This window comes from Electrophorus electricus, chromosome 13 (genome assembly GCF_041902795.1).
Source record: "Electrophorus electricus isolate QZ-2024a chromosome 13, ASM4190279v1, whole genome shotgun sequence".
In the NCBI taxonomy this organism is placed as follows: domain Eukaryota; kingdom Metazoa; phylum Chordata; class Actinopteri; order Gymnotiformes; family Gymnotidae; genus Electrophorus; species Electrophorus electricus.
Genome location: NC_137509.1, coordinates 16820561 through 16843740, shown reverse-complemented (window position 1 = coordinate 16843740; position 23180 = coordinate 16820561). Strand labels below are relative to the sequence as shown.

Below are 23180 nucleotides of genomic sequence, written 5' to 3'. Positions count from 1 at the left end.
TTGACCCAAGCATATGCCTTAGAATCTTGTGCTAAACATGGTTTCCATAGCAACATCATACTGGTAGGGACATTTCCAAATGCAGGAATCCACTTAGTGCAGATGTTTAATGCACAATTACATCATTTCAGGATGGTCTCGCTCTACTATAGGGGAGGTAGGTAAGATAGTGTGTGGAACAAGTGGTCCAGCACGTCAGTGTCACATTTTGTGAAGGAGATGTGTTGTGCTGAGGGTACACACCACAAAATGGTGGCTGTGGGGTGAGGGAGTTCGCACCTACACTGAATGAAAACTACAGTATTTTTTTTCTCTCTCTCTCTCTCTCTCTCTCTCTCTCTCTCTCTCTCTCTCTCTCTCTCTTGCTCTCTCTCTCTCTCTCTCTCTCTGTCTCTGCAATGTGCAATGGTCTTTGTGTCAGCATATGCAGTGTCTGCAGCTTTTAGGGCTTATGAGATATACTACTGATGTTAGAGAGAGAGAGAGAGAGAGAGAGAGAGAGAGAGAGAGAGAAGAGAGAGATGTATAGGCTTCAGCATAATTTCATGCTTCAAGGAAAATGAGGTCAGTGCAGCAGAAGCGATTTCCCCTGCATCTGCTATAAATGTCCCTATACTGTAAAATAAGGCAACTAGAGATCCAAGTATGGGTAGAGGGTCAAAACATAACTGATGAATTTAGATTTTGATGATCCCAACAAGGAAGTATAAGACTGTGAAGGAGAAAGGACACTAAAGCTGTGCTTTTTGCATTTTTGAAACAGGACAGAGACATCAGTAAACATAAATGTGTTGAAGGGGAAGATGGGGAAAGGCAAGAGGCCATAACAGTTTCTATGTTCTGTGTTGTTCTGGTAATTTTGCAAACAGAGCTGTTTAACTTCTCTTCCAGTACTTATAAACCAGCAAATGGATTTAGGAATACTTACATATAGCAAAAAACATATTGATATATAATTGAATTATATGCCTTGTACTGAAAGCCAGATGTTTTTTGTCTGTTAAACTGACTCAGAACCATAGAAAATCCCAGTTTTCTCTAAACCCTTCAGAACTCCAGATTAACTCCATTTTAAGGCTGCAGCCCTTTCATCATGTATTACGTTCTCTGAAGAGGGATCAGGGCTGGCTGATGATGTTTTCTGTAACAGCCCATTTAAATTAGATGACAAAATACCTCCATATTATTAATGGTAGTATACCCACACAATTGTAGTAAGCATTATCATTATTAAGGACTTTATCATTATTATGCTTTTATTATTCTGTTTTCTACTTATTTTCTCTAGAAAATAAACTTAACATTCAAAAGGGAAAAACATAATATGAAATAACAAATATTCCATGGGGGGAAAAAAAACCTTTTATAGATTCTGCTTATATTTTAAAAGCAAAACTACCTCCAAACCTTGCACACTGCAAATACGCAAGGCATGCATTCAGTACCATGTCGCAAAGATCAGAACTTTCTGTATGCAACCTGGTCTCAGGATGAATTAGTACATATTTCACTATACAAAGGTTTCGTATAGTGTGTACGAATTATAGTTCGCCCTTCGTGTTAGCATGAATACGCTTCAGGGGCGCCCTCGTGTGTTAGTACACGGTACTACACAATGCGGCTGGAGGCGGTCTCATTTCTGTCCCTCTAGATGCAACGCCTAATCAGATCTGTTAAATAACAGTCGTTGAGATCTTATTTAATAATCTACCCAATAACAAAAATTGGAACATTTAAAAAATCGTTGATAGATGTAACTCAATGTACAATATTCCCTGAACTAGAGGTGAAGAGGACGGAGCTATAAAAACCGATTGGTTTTCGATTGTAACTAAGATCAGCTTTATTTGATTCTGAACTGACACCGCTTTTCCCAGGAGGGAAAAGCAAGTTTGTATGTAAGAACGCTGTGACAAGTGGTGGGGGACTGGTAAACGGAGGGGAGGTGTTTGGTAAGGGGGGAGTGAACGAACGGGGGAGCAGCTGAGCGAGCCTGGCCCTTTAAATGATCTACACATACACTGTACGCGGAGGTGAGTATTAGATGTTATATAGTTATATAGTGTTATTTTCTTCGTTAATTAGTTTGTAATCGAGCAGTCATTCTCTCCGAGAGATTTATATGTTTGCTGTTTGTCCGAGTTTTGCTTTAGACAATGCACGGGAGCTCAACAGTATGAATCCGATAGGGCTTGAATTTTCCAAGCTTTGTCCGGTGGGGTGGGGAGTGGAGGGACCGTTGATATGGAGAAGCTTTATTAGTCGCACAAAATACCTTTTACACTACTAATTTTAATTAATCACAAGCCAGGATTGACAATAAATTGTTTTCTGTAAAAGAAGCGTTGGTATGAAATCAAAGCTAAAGCTTCTTACCATCGTTCCCCCACGATATTTCCAGTATCTTAATAGCCGAGTAGAGGCTTTACGCGCCTCCTGTCAACACTTTCTCGCGTATCAGACTACCTAATTCTGAGGCTGCAAGATTAAATGGTTGGTGTTTGTTAGTAAATAGATATGTCCATCGTTTCATGTTGTTCACCGACATATAGACGGGAAGCTGTACATTGCGTACCGTTTGTGAAAAAAGACCGCATTGTCTTTCCATCAGATTGAGAAAGGCCTACCAACAGCAACAGGACCAAGCACCTACATGTTGTGCTTTGTGTGCCTGATGCATATGACCACACATACCGACCAGCGATCAGGCGCGATTAATAGATGTATAGCAACATCGCGGTCGTTTAAATCGCGTAAAATGTAGTGTTTGATTTTTGAGAGGTGTATGAAGCTTCTTTAAAACATCTACTTTTGTTAGGACTAGTCATATCGTGAGACACACTTCTGCTTGTGTTACTGTTACAATTTACCTTTCCTGCTACAATGTTCCTTGATCGCGTAATTGGAGTTGTGAATGTTATCTTGGAATTGAATGTGTTTGTTTAGCTGATGTGATGAAGTGCACTTGTCAGTTGACAAGGGAGGTCCATGTCTTTCCAAAACTTGCCTATGCTGTATACCCACATTATATTATAAATGCCATTAAAATGCTGAATGCTAAATATATATTTTTCAACTTCCAAAATAGCGGTGGTTAATAAAAATATTTTCTTTTATAATTTTAGTATTTCATTTAAACATCAAAAAGGTTAATCACATTTCTATATATAATTCACAATTAAGTAAATCTGAAAAAACAAACAATTTTTTTTTTTTTTCAGGTGATTTACTTATGTGAGTATTGCTACGTTCACACAGCAGGTAGAAGTGGCCCAAATCAGATTTTTTAACCAGTCGCTGACACCCTATGTGATTGATGAATTACAGTCCCACTTTTTTTTCACCAGGACTCTCCGATGAGACTGGCCTCTAAGCTACATTTTGTCACGAAAACACACATGATAACGTGCGTAATTGCATGCATCCCAACTGCCTACAATGTAGCTACTAATACTAACTAGTTTTGAGTATGTAGTATAATTAAAAGTGTCAAAGTTGAGTATACGCAAAAATCTATAATACATAGTACTTAAAACCGGTCATTTTTGAGTATGATGTGGAAGGACACTATTGTCCCATAATGCAATGCAAAAAGGAAAGGGAGGAGCTACTCGCATCTGGAAACGTTTGAAAAAATGGCAGACAACACCACTTGGCAGGAGAACAGGAGTTGAAATGTGACTGTAACGTAGATGTATTTGTACAAAAGTAAAATAATTAATAAATATAATAAATGGTTAATATTTTAGTAGGAAATCTGTTTGAAATTCATGTTAATTTGTGTAATTTAGTTAACAATGGTAGCCACATAGCAAGATAATTATATAAACATATTTGTAAATGAAGTATAATTTCAAGAGTTAGTATTTTAGGTTTAATACCCATTTAATACCCCAAAAGTAACAATCACAGCTTGCAATGACACTTGTTAGCATATCCACGCTTCATCACTTCCTGTTAGTACAAAATGGAGTAGTATGTTAATATTTTGTGTACTAACCTGCCAAACCCATACTATTAAGATCGGTATATAGTATATCTTGTAGTATTGGTGTGTAGTACACAACTGAGATGCACCCTCAGACTTTTCTTTTCTCCAAAATGGATGTCTGCAAGAAGTGAGGGCTCCAAGTTGTTTGTGCACTAATTTCCAGTGGTAAAATAAGGTGAAAAATGTAAAGAATATACTGACGTATAATTCGTCCCTTGGGTTTCCCCTTACTTGAGCTCTCTTGCGCTCTCATTGGCTGTAGCTCTTTGCTGCACTAATTGCCAGTTGTAACTGGGTCCCAACACTCTTCACATTTGGACTTGCCAACAGGTTCAGATATTTATCCTACTTGATATTTTTCGGGGGTCTGCGAGGCATGGGCGAATCTCTCAGATGGCATCTTTGAACCGATTTGTTTCTGATCTAGGGCTTGCATCTGATATCCAGAAACAGTTGGCAAGTGAAACATCAGGACTAAAATCATGTAGTGTGAATTCTACATAAAATGACACTCATACACAAAAGAGCGTTGCTACACATGGCATGCTCCTCCACAGGTGAATGGTCAAAATGAGTCGAGTAGCAGTCATTAGCCTAAAGTTAATGCTCATGTTAAATTACAGTGGAAACTGGCTGCAAATTCTGAAACTGATTATGTTGAGGAGGGCAAAGAGAACCAAAGCTTTAATGATGGGTCTTTGTGGAGTGATGGAAGCTCCATCGACGTATATGAGGTCTGATACCTCATGATCCCACTTCTGAAATACTAACTGTTGTCGTCCATCTTTTCTTCCTGGCAATGCAAAATTATGAGGAATGTTGAAGTAAACAGCCAATCTGGCTGTTGAGACTTAAATGGATATATATCGGATATCAAATGAGAACATCTCATTGTCATACATTTTTGTGCATTTGATACCTGCATAGGTTCACTTTATGATTTCTGACATGAACTTAAATTTACATAACTTGAACTTAAATTTACACTGACATTCCTTTTTCTGACAAACCTTTTGTTGGAATTACAAACATTGCTATTATATTTGGAAATACTGTCCAGCATCTTGCTGAACTTAGCATGATGCTGTCTATTGACAATTCTATGACATAGCGAAAGCTTGTTAAAGCACAGACGAGCATTTCCATGCGTGCATATGTATGTATATGTATATACAACAAGTCACGTGAGTTCTGATCATTTTGCATGGCTTTGAATCAGATGTATATCGGGCCACATACAAAAGTGACTCAAATCTCATCTGTATGTCCACACAGCCCTGAAAAAAAAAAAACCTTGTTACATTTAAGGCAAAAAATGGATTTGAGTATTTCAGCCTGGAAATGTAAACATTGCCTAAAAGTGGTCCAAATCAGAATATAAAATGTCAGATATGTTTGCGCTGTTGAGACTGCCACCCAAATGACAAATCTGTGTGACATATGGAGAAAAAGATCAGACTTAGTCCACTTTTACTTGCTGTGTAAAGTATTCTTAGAGTCTGCTATAAATCAAAATGACTTAACTCTCTCAATATTAGACAAATATTTGATAATTGTATATTAACAATATGTCTATTGTTGCTTTCTTGGTTATAACCCATGTGTATGGCAGCCAGATCTGATTCACACCCAGGCTGTGAATGAGAAAGTGAAACAGATGATTTTCACTAAACTGACTAAGGCACATGCTCTTGGGTTTAAAAGGGTTATAAATATTATATAGCCATTTATATTCAAAATCACTGAGCAGGCTAGATGCTTGTAAGTCAGTTTGCATGGTGTAGAGACCTATATTTCTGCTGAGTGAGGGTGTGGAAAGAGGGAGTCTTAATTACAGCTAAAACTGCTCATTGCACTAATTACACAGTTAAATTATTCACTTAGTTCATAAACATGTTATTACAATGTAGGTAAACTTTGTTTAATTAGTTTGTTTTAATCTATTTATTTTACAGGGACATGAATGTTGGGAGACATTAAGCTAGGCACCATGTTGGACTAGGATATAGCCAGGCTTGTTACTGTGTTTGGCTAGGGGCTGCGTTTGGTTAGGTGCTGTGTATGGCTAGGCTAAGCTCCTGTTCAGCAACAGCAAAATAGGCTGGGTTAATTTATAGGGTTTGATTGCTGTTGGCTGTCTCCACCCCACATACTCTGGACTGCTTGTTTTGACAGTGAGAACAATACTTAGAGGAATATTTGGGGCCACATTTATATCTGAATTTTGCTTAAAGCCCAAGGAACAGGAGAATGACTGTCAAATAGTGTAGCTAAATGGCATATTGGAATTCATAATGCATTGTATCAACTTGAACAATGATGATCATGCACTCATTTAATCATGCAATCTTGAAACATATGACTAGAATATATAGTATTTTTCTAAGGCTTTGAAAGAAATGTGTTCATTAACATTTTGTAAGCATACACCTACCTCATCTCCTAGCTACAGCCTTGATTTTTATTACATTCTCCTAAGCTGCCAGTCTGATACAGTAGGTAGCCTTTAGAACAACTGTATGTCTAAACAGTACTTTATTTAAATGCTACTATCAGCAAACATGTGAGGTATAAGACTTTTAAGCTCTGTTGTAGTAATGCTACACACTGATATTTATACTATTCATGGTATAGTATTTATTTATTATATTAACTTCCCATGATTAAAAGTAACACAAGAATTAATGCAGTAACACAAGAGTTAGCGCAACAAACTTCGTGATGAGGGAAAAAAGTACTTCATGTGTTGTAAAGTAAAGCTTGTGTTTCCTTTATTTGCTTGAAAGTCAATAATAAAGTTATTAGACATTTTAGCATTAAAAATCCAGATCATGTACCATTATTTTCACTGGATGATATACATATCTGTAATGATGCTGCTCCTATTTAGACAACATTTGCCTATTTCAAACATGTATATTTATGTGCTCAGCAGATAAGGACTGAAGATCTGACAATTTTTCAGCTGCCATTGTTCTGCAACTTCAGCACCATCAAGGTAAGCTACAGTGCTAATCACACAGCCTATTAACCTCTGTTTTTACCAGTAAGAACATGCTTTTATGCAACTGCAGAATAAATAACCAAAGTCCATTAGCATATTCTGACCACACAGGGGTGCTATCATTGCAATAGTCCTCATGCATGACCCCCTCCCAAACCTGAAAGTAACCATAGCAACTGTCCAGTTTAAGGTTCTTATTTGTGCTTTAGGTCAGCATGAATTGGATCATGTCATGCAATATTTTAGTGATCAAAAGGTGATGTATGTTATTATTTCAACAAGCTTGTGTAAATATATGTGGGTTCATGAGCAGGAAATTGTTAACATTTTCCACCTATAATGTAATGAATAGCAAAATAGAAATATTTACCTGCAGGGAGTGAAAATGGGCAGTCAAACTTTAGCAAATGTCAGGCAGTATTTAGTGTTTATTAGAACTGCAGTGTGATGTTACTATTTTCAAAAATAGAATTTTTTTGAGTCACAAGTGGCACTGCCCATGCTATACAGTTTGCAGTTGAGGACTAGTGGAAGTAGCCTTGTCACTGCTTTCTGTGATACTAAAAGCACAGAATGCACATTCCTTTGTGTACCACATGGGGGCGGTGTCGGCCTGCATGAAGCAGCCTTCCAGTATGTTTCTGATGTTGTTCCTGTTAATTCAGTGTTTAGTGGAGTGTACACACTGCAAATGCCCTGCTGGATTCTTGCACTGTTGCATCAACTGATTTCCTGTCTGGAATTGGGAAAGTTGGGAGGTCTGATCTGGAAAAGCAACAGCCCTCTCAGCTATGTAGTCTGAGTCCCCAGCAGCAAGAAGATGGTTCTGAAGGACAGAGCTGCACCCTGCAGACAGATCTGGTATCTTCGCTAGTATGTGCTTAGCCTTACTGACTGTCTGCTATGTTTTACCATGTGGAAAATACATGCATGTGCTGAGTAGACACTCTAGATTGCTCAGATTAAAGATTGCATACTGTGGGCAGGGAGCACTGTGCATTGTTGAATGTGTTTTAGTGTTGAATAGTCCTTTTTGTGTTACATGACAAAGTTATAGTTTGCATTTTGATATTGACGTTTATCAAGAAAAGCGCCACAGAGGTTGTGTGCACAAGATCTGTGGTGGACAGAGTTGTTGCATGTTTACTGCTGTGGTTATGCTCACCTTCTGACATTTTGTCATCCTATCTGTGTAGAGTCTTTGTTCAGTGATATTACAGTGCCATGTCTCTGTACTGCCCCCATGTGTTAGGAAAATTGGACTTGCCTAGCCTATTAACCTAGTGCAGAGTGATTGTCTCTAAAAGTGTCAAGTCATGTTGAGTGGCCTGTTTTTCATGGGAGTTTCTATTTAAGTATGACGCATCTACTGTTAGCGACCTCCAGTTCTTTAGTGGGCAAAAACAGAACACTGAATTCTAACCTACATTCAGAGACGATACCATTAAAGCATAGTGAGTTCAACAACTATTAATGCAAGATTGCTCTCTTGCATGATTCAAATGTGCAAACCTTTGCACTCTTCTCTTGCATAAACCGTTGCTCTGTTGAAGCTTTAGGTATTAATGCTTGCCAAGACTTTGCTGCTCTGTATCTCTCACTCACACACTCACTCACTTTTGTAATTTGCTTAGCAGGCTTTCTTTACTGTCTTCTCACTCACAGTCCTCCCCCTCTGTCTTTTCTCCCTCCCTCTCACCTCCTGCTGTTTGATTTTCTCTCTCTAAGATGACCAATATATGCTCCCACCCGTAAGCCACTCCTCCCCCTCTCTCCTCCGTGTATGGAGGGCTTGTGTACAGCCTACTGGGGTCCATTTTTCTGTGCATACAGAAGCAGTGTGCATACACATCTTCCTCCTCCACTCAGCCCCAGCTCTTGCCTCATCTTCCTCCTTCCTCGAACAAAGCACTCAGTAAATGCATGGTTAGTAACTGGAGCACTAGTGCCCATGGCAGCCTTCACTGATGGCATTTATGGTTGTTTAAGTGTTTTACAAACATCACTACATAATGATTGTGCAAGTCTTTAATATCTTTTCTTTTTTCTGTTTTTGAATTTCATCATCTGAACATGTCTTGCTGAGTAACTGCTCTGATCTGTCTTTTTTTAAACACTTGCTTCCTGTTCCACACCATTGCATGTTTTACATGTTTGGGATAACAAAGGGTTTGTGTGAGCAGATGAATCACTGCTGGAATGTTCTCATTTTACACTTTACTTTCATGGGGATTCTGCTCAGGAACAGCATAGGAACACTTAGGAATTTTCTTTAAGGATCTGCCTACTGGGGTTCAGCACAGTCTTTTTTTGTGTGGTGTACAGTACTAGTTCCATGGAATCTTATGAGAGGCACTGGTCTGAGCAAGCTGTGTGATTTAGCCTGAAGCCAAGCACTGCAGGAGTGCTCTTAGAGAGCTCTTTGATTTGGAATGATTTTTTCAGATATTCAGGTTGTGCATTTAAATAGTGACAAAATATCATTGTTTAGATATACCTTATTGTTAACACATGCATAGTATTCCATCTAAATGATATTTAAATTTAGGCTTGTTATGTCATTTGTCATATGGCAGTTCAAGTCATTGTGACATCTCCAAAGAAACATAAGCAACACGTGAGTCGAAATCAAAAGAGCTCTAAAACAATCAGAAATGAACAAATTACAATGACTTCAAAAGGTCCTGAACAAAGTAAGTAAGGTAGTGTATCAGTACGCAGGGGATGGCTATGTAGGCATAACACTTTTTTTGTTGTTGTTCTTTACACTTCATTCATTTTCCATCAGTCCATTCTTCCATAAACATAATATTACTTTTACATAGTTTCTAACTCAAATTAAACAGCTTGATTATCTCATTAATAATTTTATAATTATTGAAAAATTATATTATTTACCCTATTTATTCATTGTAGGTCTCTGCATCTCTTGTAGGTCTCTGCATGCGGCATCTTTTGTGAAGTGTCAGCTATTAAAAACATAGGAAATACTGTTTGAGCTTGTTCAGTAGGAGTATCAATATAAATATCATCTTTAGGTTCATATTAACACTAGATGATATCTAATTAATTAGGCTATATTGAGAGGATAATGTGGATGTGAGGGAAATATCTTTTAGCTAGCACGTCTAACAGATAAGTATAACAGACAGAAGTTTAGCTGTCAGTTCAGTTTTATTTCTATAGATTAAGCAACAGACTTTGTCTTAAAGCAGCTTTTTAGGAATCAGGTCTAGGTCCTTAATGAGCAAGACAACAGTAGCAAGGAAAAAAACCCAGGTGCTCTGAGGTCATGTCTCTGATGATAATCTTGCGACACAAGTGTTTATGCAGTTTAGGCTATGGTCCATTAGTGATCATCTGAGAGAAAGAGACTCTCTCTCTCTCTCTCTCTCTCTCTCTCTCATGCATGCACACACACACACACACACACACACACACACACACACACACACACACACACACATACATACATACACACACGTGCAAGTCTTGTGTATAAGTAGGCAGTGCTGACCTGATTAAGAAGTTAAGGGGCACGCCGGGACTTCTGCACAGTGGACCGTCTGACTAAGGTGTAGCTTCTCAGCGCAGCCAGCCAATAGTTCAGCAATCAAAGATAACTCACACAGTGCCCAAATACCACTATTTAACCAAGCTCAAAAAGAACCCGCATTCTTACTTTAAATCAATTCAAAGTTGGAATGCCTGTGAAGAGGCCAAAGTGTATTCCAGCAGCAAGACTTGTATTGAACTCCAAATATAACAGTGTTTGTACTAAACAAAGGAGTTGCTGGCATCCACCCAGAGCTTTCCAGTTAGTTGAGTTTAGAAGAAAGCCCTGATGCAGGAAACCAGTCGGCATGTCTTAAGTGTAAGGAAGCAGTCTTATTTCAAGAAAATCGTATTGATGAACTGACTGTTATTAATATAGTCCCATGCGGAGATGTTTGTGGGGTTTCTGTTGTGCTGCAGCTGTTAAATGGGATACCTGTATTCAGGATCAGGTGTTTATAGAAGTGCCTTAATAACACAGAACTTTGTGATAGGTTATGTTCATTACACACAGTATTCAAATTAATCCATGTGTTTTTTAAGAGAACTCTATAGCTAGATTCATGGTGAGGGTTACCTGGATGGATAAGGTTAGCTTGAGGGTTTGACTTTGGGGTCTTTAACTCCTTGATGTGTGTCAACCTCAGGACTAAGGTGTGCAGCAGTCAACTGTGTGTGCATACACATGTGCACAGTCACTGTACATTTGCCTGTACAACATGCTCTTTGTCAGTTAGCCTCAAAGGCTAGTTTCAGTCATGGAAATTACTCAATAGCGTAGATAGTGCAAAACCATCAAACTGAGGTATATCATTTATTTCTTTAATTAGAAATTAATTTTAGAAAATATGGTTTTGGTGTATACTCATGCTTTTAAATGAGTTTCAGTATCTTTGGGTATATTTCAGTATATTCTGTGAAAATGCCAATATAAACCAAAACAAAATAATTTTGGCCACTGATGATACGTTGTGCAGTGCTAGCTCAGTTGTTGAGGTTCTTGACTTGAAGGTTGCTGGTTCAAGCCCCACCACTGTAGGGCCCCTGAGTAAGACCCTTAACCCTCAATTGCTCAAGTTATACTCAGTCATAATTGTAAGTCACTTTGAATAAAAGTGTCAGGTAAATGTTGGGACATTTTCATGGGTGGCTCTGTGATCTGTGGTAAATGAGCTTCTCATCTCACTCTGGATACTCTGCTGGAGTGAAATGTGGTGAGAGTTGGAGTTCTGGATGAAATGTTTAAACTGTAACAATCACCAGGGTGATGCTCTGACACGATTCCTCCTTCTGTGTTTGCCTGCTTAATTCTCCCTCTCATTTACTCAGTCTCTCTCACTCTTTCTTTCACTCATCCAGTCTCTCTCACTCTTTCTGTGATGACACACTTCTTTTACTCAAACTGATGATGTTTTGGATCTTACAGCATACAAAGTCTTTGAGGGCAAGTTGGAACATTTTCAAATCAACTTTTCCAGCCAAAAGGTTGTGAGAACTGCAGGAATTTTCTTTTACATTTGTGTTAATGACCAGACATCTACTACTACTACTACTACTACTACTACTACTATAGAGTTGAGACCTTTTGTCTTTTAAGTTGGAAAGCTTGAATGTTTTTTCATTTTACTTGCTGCTATGGGAGACTTTGCAGTAAGGAAACACTTGCACCCATGCTATATGTTTACCAGAACCTTCCGAAAGTGAAGGGAAGTCATTACACATTAAACTGTCATGCACTGTGTGCTTGATGTCAGCCACTGCCTTGGCCAGCTCACCAGAACCTTTTGATACTGGCCACAACTGATCAGGCCACACACACCTACACACGCCACAAAAAGGAACATGCACAACTCAGGACTGTGGTTTGAACCAGGGTGTTTTTTTCCACTGCCCAGCATGCAGTTTCTCTAATGTGTGCTCTTCAGTAGCATCCGCAGGACTTGAGTGGGCGGAGTGAGGGGAGGGGCAATGTCAGAATACTCCTGAGCCACCTTACAGGAGGCAATACTGCTCCACCCAGAACTGCTCCTCTGTTCTTCCTCCTTGGGCATTATATGGCAATGTGTGTTTGGGAATCAGCTGATGGCGCAGAGCAGCATGTTCAGTCACTGTCTCTGCTCTCTGTTTAGTGTCTGTCCCTGTCAGTTAATGAAACCTGTTTATTTTCATGTCTTGCCCTGGTTCAGGCTTCAGAGGGTGGTTTAAAGAGTGATATTTGGCTGTAATCTTTAAAAATGTGCCTAAGCCATCAAGAACTGCACCGGTAACATCTCTAAATCTGTTCCTGGAGTTCCTGTATGTACGCAGACAGATGGAAGCCTTTGTCTGACTTTAGGGAGTTTGTGAATCCTTCCTTAGTTAAGGGTTCCTTAGTTAATGGTTCCTACTGCACATTAGGCTTGGGTGATAATCGTTTGCCTTAATTTACATTATCATCTCCAGAATAATCACAATAAACGATATTATCATGTTAATATTTCATTTACTAAGTATCCCACTTCAGCGTTAAAGGGCCTTTCATCTGTTTCAGATATGCAATCATTTTATTGCCACCTAAATGATTTGTTGCATCTCAGCTTTTCAGATGGACTATAACAGAACAGTTATGATAATGAAGACAGAATAATAACATCTGTTTTTGGTGCATGTATATTACCCTAGTACTTATATTTATTTAAAGTCCAGATTGGTTTATACACAAATATTGTCATTTGTTTTCATTGAACTTTTCAGCCGTTACTGACACAGCAGTATATAAACATTCTTGTGGATTGACAAAATATGCCAAAAATTAACAAATACAAATAGTATTGTACAGAATTAACAAATACAAATAGTATTGTACAGAATTAACAAATACATATAGTATTGTACAGAATTAACAAATACAAATAGTATTGTAGTATTATGTAGGTTATGTCCAAAGCAATTTAACTAATGCCATCGAAGATCTTCTCTTATGGCTGACTTTATATTTGCAGTGTTTCCCGTTGTAATGCAGGTTAATTTTTACTCATTCAGCTTCCACTCCTGGAGTACAGAGCGAAGACCCTCAGATATATTGTTTGCGGTGTGACTGTCTGGAAATAAGTTTCCATTGCGGCAAAATAAAGTGTGCCGTCCATAGTGCATATTATTTGTCAGTGAGCAAAACTCTGCCATCTTGAGCAAACACTCAACTTCAGCTCGAACATTACTATGCACCTCAGGGACCACCGTCTTGCTGAAGTACTCATGGCTTGGTATGAATTCAAGGTTTGTATCATTTCTCTGAATGATGACTTTTCAGCTGTGTTGAATGGCAGGAGAGACCCTTCACTATATAGCGCGTTACACTGGTAGTGCACCCTCGCCACTTTACGTTGTACTATTGGTACTTTGTACATTTTGCAACAGATTTGATTGTTTGACTCAATGAACTGGCTTCTGCTCTGTGGGCTGGACCCAGTTTATCATACTGAGCTGGTTGATGTATCATTAGATGTTCTTGCAAATTGGTGATATTGACACCTTTTGGTGGTGATCTGTTTTCTGCATAAACTGCATAGATGTAACACCGTTAACATCTAATGGTTCTCCGTGTTCGTCTGGTTGGAAACCAAAATATTGCCAAGCTGGTGCATTGACGTCCTCCTGTACAAGGTCACCCATTTTTACCATCTACTGGGGAGTAGGTCACATGTAGCGGAGTTTGTTTCATTTGCTTGTGCCCTGCATTTTTTGCCAGACTGAAACTGACGCATTATAATCTGTTAAAGTGGCGGTTTCAAAACTTAGATTTGTAGTTAATTAGTTGGTGGTTGTGATCATGTGGCATATACTTAAATGCTATCTTTTCTGTTATAATAGTCTACATTCGTCATACAGCATAGATTAGAATGTTTGTATAAAATCAATGGTTAAATAAAAGCATCGCCAATAAAAAACAGCGTTAGTATGTAAAAAACTGCACTATAATTTAAGTAATATGGTGGCTAGTTTAAATTATCACGATGTTCGATAATATCCTTTCTTGACCCAAGACTACTGCACATCAAATCAGCACCTTCTCCATCCCTTACCATGGGACAAAGATACACCACCTGCAGCAGTCATTCCTATACTGCCTGCAAAGTCATTTGCCCTAATAATCTTGTTTTTCTAGCCTTGGTCATTAATGTTTTTAATCATACTCTAGATGTTATACCCATACTGTATCCTTCCTCTGCGTTACCTTTTTGCCCCCAAGTCACTCACCTCCGAGCTCACCCTTTATGTTACACGCCGATAATATGGGAACATTGATGGTGTTGGCATTTGCGGTGCAGGACAACTGAGTGAGAAGGATCTGAGGGTGATAATAATACTGTCAATTAGCTGTCTGTATATCCATTCTTTTTTGTTGTTTTGAATGTTTTGATGTTTGAATGTTAAAATGTTACAACCTTCAATTTTTATGGTGGCAACTCAGGATCTGTGCGTTCTTAAAAAACAATGCTTAGTGAATCATTTATAGAATGCAGTAATTCTTGTAATTGTCCCAGAATTCATTTCAGATCATCTTGGTGGGCATCAGTGCACCAACAGCAACAGATCAAAAGCTCCATATCAGTGAACATAATTAGAGGAATTGTGTATGTGAAGGAAATAAGTATGTATGTGACAGTGGGGTACCTTTCAGCAGGATATGATCAAAAAATGGACAGAAATTGGCGACTGTTTGTGGAACATGAGACTGTAGGCAACTGTTTCTGTTGCTCTGTGGGAATTGAATCGTCTTTGACTGAGGTGGGAGTAAGTGGAGTAAGGGCACTGTGCTGTTCTAGGCCTTTGTGGGGTCTCTGGCTTGAAGCTTCAGACTGAAAAACAATCTCCATACACTAAAAATAATTCTTCATACTCTTCTGGAAAATGCCTCATCCCTATTGGAATTCTTTGAATTACTACATCTAAATTGTGTTAAAGCACCTTCACTGAAGCAATAAGTCCAGTTTTCTTTAAACACACTGGTTTTTCATGGGGTGTTGGGTGTGAGTGATGCTTTGCTGGACAACGCTTGCTTCGCCCACCTTTTTTTTGTATCAGTTTTTGCTGTTATATGCTTGTCATAGTGACACACAAACCCCAGCATGCACCGCATGAAAGCAGGTCACGTGTCACTTCATGCTACTTGGCAGGGATCATTTGTTCAAAATCTGGAAGAAGGATGCTCTCCTTAAGCTGTCCAGACTGCTATGTTGCAGTCTCCGTACCTCTAATGGACTTACTGTGTGTATGTGCTCACATATGGGTGTATGCATACATATGTGTATATATGCTTGTGTGTCTCTATCTGCAAGTCAGTCAGTCTCTGTGCATGTGTATCACTGTCCTCCTTTTTGTTCTTTGTCCATACATACACAGCAGTGTAATAGTCTCATGAGTAAGCACACTGTCACATGATGCCAGCAGGTTGACCAGAAATTCCAGCCCCACCCTTGCCTTTCCCGCCTCTCCCCTGACTTCAGTACTTCCTGCAAACAGCTCTTAATCCTGGAATTCCACACGCCTGACAATGGCGGAGGCTTTGGCAGCACTTGGCTTTCTGCAGAAGACATATCTGCGTGTTTTTTCATTTTGTGAGAATGGCCGATGGCCAAGCTATTTCCTCCTAAGCAGGGTAGCAGTGCTCTTCAGGATGAGCCAAGATCCAAGAGCAGAGACATTTTCATCAGCCCTAACATAGTGTGCAGTCTTCAACTATATTTAGTACACAAAATATATATTGTAAAAATATATAAAGTTTTCTCTTTAAAGTCATCTAACTTTGACTATAGTAACTGCATTTATAATTGAAATTCTAATTGCTAATGTAATTATAATTGTGTTGGGCCACTTTTTAAGCATGTATTTACATGCAGTTTGTTTCTGGATATCATTATCAAATTTTTTAGCTATTATAATAACAACAGAATACTAGTATAATAACAACCCAATCATGTCCTTGCATTTATGCCTGTTTTTTAATGATTTCTCATGCTCTGCATTTTGATTAGATGACAAAAATTATACATGTCAGGAAGCAATATAGTTGCAGCCAATCCAGCTGTTGTGTGGAAGCAAGGTGTAAAAGGAGCCTTAAAGAGAATGGATTAAGTTACTTTTGGAGATGTTTGTATGTCTCTAAGGTGATTAGAATGGCAAATGTTTCTCCAACACTGTTTGTATTCTATGATTCCTATTGGCCCAGGAGTGGGTGTAGTGAAAAATCTTTCTACAGGGGCAAAATGCCGTTAGTCTGTTAAGAAAAAAACCCTCCCCCTTCTCTCTCTTTCTCGCCCTCTCTATATTTCTGCCTGGAAAGCCCATCCTGTGGGTTCATAGCATTCCCGCCAAGTGGAGATCCCACTCTAGACTGGCATAAATACAGCGAGAGAGGTTAACTTCCGAGCTGACTGAGTACCAGGGCCAGTCACAGCAGCGCAAACAGACACTGCCACTGTTGTTTGCTTTCAAGCTATGTGTTACACTCTATGGGAGAATTCTGATCATCCCCAGCAGTGTGGGTGGAAGTAAGGGGAGTGAGAAAGGAAGCACAGGCAAACATCAACAGTTGGAATTGCAGCATTACACACAAATATACAAAGGTTTCTGTTCACATTCTTCATTGACTGTTTTGTCAGACTCGGCCAGGCTAGAAGTGAAGAGTAAGGAGTATATGAAAACCATGCCATAGGATTCCAGGGTGTGGTTATATTCCGCTTAGAAAGAAAAAATGGTTCCTCTTACCAACCCCCACACTAGTACCTTTGTGTCTGTGTGTGTGTGGGTGTGTGCATGTCTGTCTCACTGGTTTTGTAGAACTGTTTGTGGGGAGTAGAAGGCCCTTAGTTGTACTATGGCATCTGCTGTAACCCCTTTATTTTAGCAAGTATGAAATAACTTTTAGCTCATGCACTCTCTATCTGAAAAAGTTGTGCAGTCACACTTCTTTTGTGGACATGTAATGGTAGAAATGCTAGATGGAAGTCAAATCAAAACACCTAGCATCCAAGTCCCACAAAAACTGACTGCAGTAACCCACTGCCAGGCGCCCAAAGGTACCTGATTACTGCTTTTCACAGTTCATGGACAAATGGTGAGGAACATTAGAACTCATAACCTGAGTGTCTGTGTCTTCATGGTGTCTCCATGCAGGCATAAAGGAGTCTGTGTACTGTGGATGGCGGCAGTTAAGTGTGTGGAATCTGTTTTCTGGAATATGGCAGACTGGGCTGACATTATTGTGAGGGAACAAACCTCAAGGTGCTCTGTGGCCACCAACATGGGAGTTGTTGGAAAAACCTGGACATGTAAGAGTTTTATCCCCTTGTCAGCACTCAGGAAATGAGGTGTTGGGATTGTGAAATCTGCTTTTGTTTATGAACAAGTGTGTACTGGACTTCATCAAGGTTTGTGCATGCTGATACTGCATGTGCAGTGTGCAGATCCAATCTGTGGCCATTGTTATTGGTTAGTATTAACATATTATTACTATAATATTATTGGTTAATTGTTAGATGCCTTAACCTTTCAGCTCTGGAACAGTGTGTCTGTGTGTGCTAAAAGGAGTTTTGGTTCTGGTTCTGGTTGTAGTTGCATTGGAAGTATGACTGAAAAATTAACTGTACTAGCTTTGTCTGCATTTTAGGGCACCATGTTAAAGACTTGATGCCTGGAAAACATCACCTTTGGAAAACATCTAAATCATATTGTAACCATGCTGAACATTGTCTCTTGACAGAATTCTCCTCATTTGCTTGGCACAATAACTGATGGCAGAGAATGTCAACAACTAATAACATAGCCCAGGCCAGGAAGCTGGTGGAGCAGCTTAGGATTGAGGCAGGCATTGAGCGCATTAAGGTACGCACTGCTTCACAGCACTGAGCACACTAACTCCAGACCTACAGTGGCTTTGGATGCAGTCTGATGCCATTTTGATTTGACCATATTTTGTTTTATGCTGTCAAATACAGTCCACTGTTTCATATACACCCTGTGCTTTCTAACCTTTTCTTCTTTTGCCCCTCTTTCACCAACAATGACATCAACACGTCTGTCTGTATCTCTCTCCTTCTCACTCTCCTTCGACCTCTCAGGTGTCTAAAGCTGCTGCTGACCTCATGAGCTACTGTGAGCAGCATGCCCGCAGTGATGCTCTGTTGGTTGGAGTCCCCACCTCTGAGAACCCTTTCAAGGACAAGAAACCATGCATCCTCCTATAGCTGATCTCACACGCCCTCCCTCACACCCGCCTTGCTCCCCAGCCAGCAAACGGCCATTTCAGTGCTGCAACACTTTATACCTGGAATCCATTCTACACTACTAACAAACAAGCCACTGTTTTCTGAAAAAAATAAAAGGGGTAATACCATACCCCTAAAACCATGGAGCCCTTAATTATAGTACATCTATATGAATGAATATGTGCATGTGTAGATGGTACCTGTCTGAATTCATGCATATAGATACACCAAACAAGAGGGTGGCTGATTTGGACATTTTCCAAAACTATATTTCCAAAATGTATAGAGCTTCAAAGAATGAGAGGTACTGCAGCATGTACCTTAGATGAGAGGAAGGAGAGAGATTGAGGAGGATGAGGAGTAGGAGCAAATCAGTCGTGGTTATTCTGACTGACTAGCTGGCTAGGCCAGTCACGTGGTAATGGCTGTTCAGTATTAACCTTACGTTTTTACATTTAGTTTGTGAGTTAAAGGCTAATTGTAGATTTATATGGACAAAATCCAGGTATAATTAACTTTCTTGATACTACAGCACATCTTTTGATTTACAAAGGGATTCAAGACATTTATCAGAGTTGCCAAAAGTTTTGCATTTTTTTGAGTCCATTTATAAGTTATAAAGGTTTTTCTTTCATGGATAAACTATGGGCTAGATGTTTGTTTATTTTCTACTCTTTGTTTCTACTATATTTCAGAGCCCTAAAACACATATAAGAAATATAAAGTCTCTCTCTCTCTCTCTCTCTATCTCTCTCTCTCTCTCTCTCTCTCTCTCTCTCTCTCTATATATATATATATATATATATATATATATATATATATATACACACACACACACACACACACACACACACACACACACACACACACACACACGTACTAAAAACTGTGTTCGTGTGTCTATATATAACATGCCTTTGAAACAATGCAGCAGTTCTAAATAACATTTCTGGCCCTTGTTTACTTGAAACAGTTTCAAATACTAAGATTTGTACAGGTGATTGATAAAACAGTAGTTGTCAGTAGACCTCAGTATTTGGGGGCAAACCTAAAGTAATGATTACATGTCAATGAAGGACCATTGAAGTATCTTTGAATATTTTGAAACCAAGAGGTACTGGCTTTGACCTACCTCACAATGAAGCCACTATGATGGAGAGGTTTGATACATCCCCAGTTTCAAAAGGCCAACCTTTATCTCTGAAGCCAAACTTGATTGTAAAATCCATACAAAACGAAAAAAAAATGTACAAACTTTCTTTTGGACATGTTTCGAGTATTAACTTTAAAAATAGCTGTTTGGGTTTGTTTGTTACAGTTTCTTCTATCTATGACCTGTATGAAACTGTATCGTACTGAATGGACATTCAGTATGATGCTGTACAGTGTTTGATGACTAAAGTGCTTGACTTTTTTGTGGATGTTTTATCTTTTTGTAATCTTTGTGTAATATTTCTGTTTCATCATCTTGACTCACATTTACCCATGCAGGTTGTCCTCAATTAAGAGAGGCATGAAGGGTACAGTAGATGAAGGACTGGGTGGTTACAGGTTTCCATAAGGAGTATGGACTTGGGATTGTGGAATGGGGTGTTGACACTGCACCCATTGATCTACTGTGTTGCTGTTGTGGAATGTGCAGGTTGGTGGATGTAGGTGTTATTATAGCATTAGGAGGACAGGCTAATGAGTGTTCTGCAGAAGGCTGTAGGCTTATGCTGTTCCCACCATTCAGCTATGAGAAGACAGCAGAGCAAGGCTGGGTCAGAGCCTCCACCTGACCCACAAACCTGGATCACTGCTGCCTTGTGTAAGACCCCAACAGGCTGTGGCACACTGCTCATAAACAGCTTACAACAAGTGATGATAACATCTAGTGGCTGCAAGAACAGAAGTCATTGTCCCAGCTGTGGCTGGAAGACTGTTGGAGCAGACATAGGGCAGGTGACTGAATGGTATGTGGCCAGAAGCCTGAGCAAAGGCAGCTCATAAGCCTCCAGGATCCTGCATTAATCAGGCGTGTGAGAGGTATGGAGAAGTCATCAGATACAGCGAGTCATGCTGAAAAGATAGAGAATATCACACTCCTCTTCTGAATGTGCACCCTGGTATGGCAGATGCAGCTACTTCTGTTTTTGATGTTGGTTATTCTCATACTAGAGAATAGGCAGGTGAAGCGGAGGTGGGGCTGTAGAGGGGCTCTGCACAGTAGTGCCTTTGGAAGAACCATGCGAGACAGAGACAGACATCTGACAGGCAAAGTGCTTAGTTTTCATAATGGAGAGTTTCCATCTACTGGGTGTCCAGTGGAATTCCCAATACATGATAAGTCTAGAAGTCTAGAAACTGAGAAGGTGCGTGAAGAAGCAGCAGAATGGTTTTTACAAACATTAATTATGATGATGAATAAACTGTTCAAGCTGTAAGACATGTGACCTGGCACTACAGTGCAGGAAACCACTGTGAAAGTCAAAATATAAAAACTTGCTGGATTTCAGATCTCCTGGCACCTTTAAGCTACAGCATAACAAGTTCCTTAGTTCCACAGGAGTTCTTCAGTGCCAAATTTAAGCACTCCCACAGCCACCCTTGATCAGACTTGCAGACAGCTGGACCTGAAGACTTGAATGATTAAGAATGACATTACATGTGAAGACAAAGAAATGTGTCTGGTAATCACATCATGTCTGTTTCAATGACAGAGTAGAGACAGACTGAACATGAAAGATTAGTGGCAGTCCCCCATAACAAGGTGTAGTGTAGTAGTCCTTTTGTTTTCACTTGTGAATGGACCACCAGCCATTATTGTGCTGAAGACAGACCTGTTTCCAGAACATTCTTCTGCAACCAACTTGGAGCTCCTTCAGTATTCCCATTTGGAAGATTAGGCATTGTTCAGGTAACATCTACAGCTGAGTCTTTAGCCAATAGAATCTCAGCCTGATCCATTACTTTGTGTTATTTCCTGTGTAGGCATAAGTATCTTTCTGCCTTGATTATGAAGAAATATATCTATTTTTTGTAATTGTTCTTCTTCGGATGTGCCATAAATCATGTTTCTTGCACACTGTTAATATTTTGTGGATATTGCTGTTTCAAATGACGATATCAAAAAAGTAAAAATAAAAAAATGTCACTCTGCATTGCTGGGATCAGTTTGATCATTCAAAAACTTTCACGTGGTTTCACGCACTCATTCTGTGAAGAGTAGCCAGATTGCAAAATATCTGATGCCTTATCACATTTAGCATCAGAACAGCCCAATATTTAAATTGTTAACTTGATATTTGAGGATTGATAATTGCTAGATATTTGCCAACTTTAATACCTCCTAAAATGGTTGACAGACTTAATACAATTAAATAACATAGAGGGGACTCTAATTCACATATCTAATTTTCCTTAATTTCAACAGAATCTATAAAAAGTTTAATGATTTATTGTGGTTCTTTCATGAGTTAGGGATCATTGTCAAAGAAACATAAACACAAACACAAACAGAAGGGGGTCTTGTGATCTGCTGGACAAGATGGCAGTTTTGCTTTGATGTTCTGAGCCTAGTATTGTAATCTTTGTCAGTTTGGATTTTCCAGTCCAGTGGGGGTTTTTTTTTTCTTTTGGGGAGAATATGCCCTCATAATTGAAAGGAAGCCAGTCTGATACAGAGTCAATTGTTGAGTCTGTTTTGGAAAAACAGCCTGAATTTTTCAAACCAAACCTCACTCATGGCAAGTATTAAGCCCTGTAAACTCAGAGATTGGCAAAATGAAGTTGGGTGTTGAGTAATTCCAGCACCTTCAGTAATCAACAGGATATGCATTAATCAGTAGAGCTCAAGATGGCAGATTTTGAGGACTGGAGCAAGAGGAAATGAAACCAAGAGAAACAGAACAGACAGAAACATCAATGGCATCAATGTCTCTCATCAATGACAGACATTTACTAGACACGAGACACAAACAATAAATAACAAGAGCGCTCGCACATAAAGCAGTGAACAATGTGATACATATGGGTGCACAGGTAAAGAACTGTGGCTACTAGCACAAACACTAACCTGACCATGGACAATGACCAACAACATTCAACCAAACACAGGGGATAATATACATACATAAAGATACAAATGACAGTTACAGTGTTAACAAGAGGGGTGTGGTAACAAGGGGGCAGTCCAAAGAGAACACTCAACAGATAACACCCACTGCACATGGCGGGTCATACCACAAGAGAAGTGGGAAGGGGAGTGTACCATTACAGAACCCTCCCAAGGGCGTGGCTCCTGATGCAGCCACCACCGGGACAGCAAACCCCAGGCAGCTGTGGCACGGCAAAGCCTGGCGCCCACACAGTACAAGGCGGGCAAGGAGCCAAATAGCACTTA

General features: G+C 39.4%; 1 protein-coding gene across 4 annotated transcripts; it reads left to right on the top strand.

Annotated features, from left to right (window-relative positions):
- The first annotated feature begins 1947 nt into the window (after positions 1–1947).
- gng7 (guanine nucleotide binding protein (G protein), gamma 7) lies at positions 1948–21939 on the top strand. Of its 4 annotated transcripts, XM_081694923.1 has the most exons (5): positions 3222–3234; positions 3348–3406; positions 6927–6989; positions 18292–18413; positions 18650–21939. In XM_081694923.1, exons 4-5 carry the CDS (start codon positions 18333–18335, stop codon positions 18773–18775), a joined length of 207 nt encoding a protein of 68 aa, XP_081551049.1. In that variant the 5' UTR covers positions 3222–3234; positions 3348–3406; positions 6927–6989; positions 18292–18332; the 3' UTR covers positions 18776–21939. The 4 variants fall into 4 exon arrangements, with proteins under 4 accessions (XP_026869821.1, XP_026869827.1, XP_081551049.1 ...); XM_027014020.3 differs by lacking the exons at positions 3222–3234; positions 3348–3406 and adding an exon at positions 1948–2033; XM_027014026.3 differs by lacking the exons at positions 3222–3234; positions 3348–3406 and adding an exon at positions 1999–2033 and having other exon boundaries at positions 6924–6989.
- The last annotated feature ends 1241 nt before the right edge of the window (positions 21940–23180 follow it).

What these genes read in the sequence shown, in the direction of transcription:
- gng7 (XM_027014020.3), top strand. Translation starts at nt 18,333, where the DNA reads ATGTCAACAACTAATAACATAGCCCAGGCCAGGAAGCTGGTGGAGCAG. An exon ending in CAGGCATTGAGCGCATTAAG is followed by an intron (nt 18,414 to 18,649) that starts GTACGCACTGCT and finishes TCGACCTCTCAG; the next exon opens with GTGTCTAAAGCTGCTGCTGA.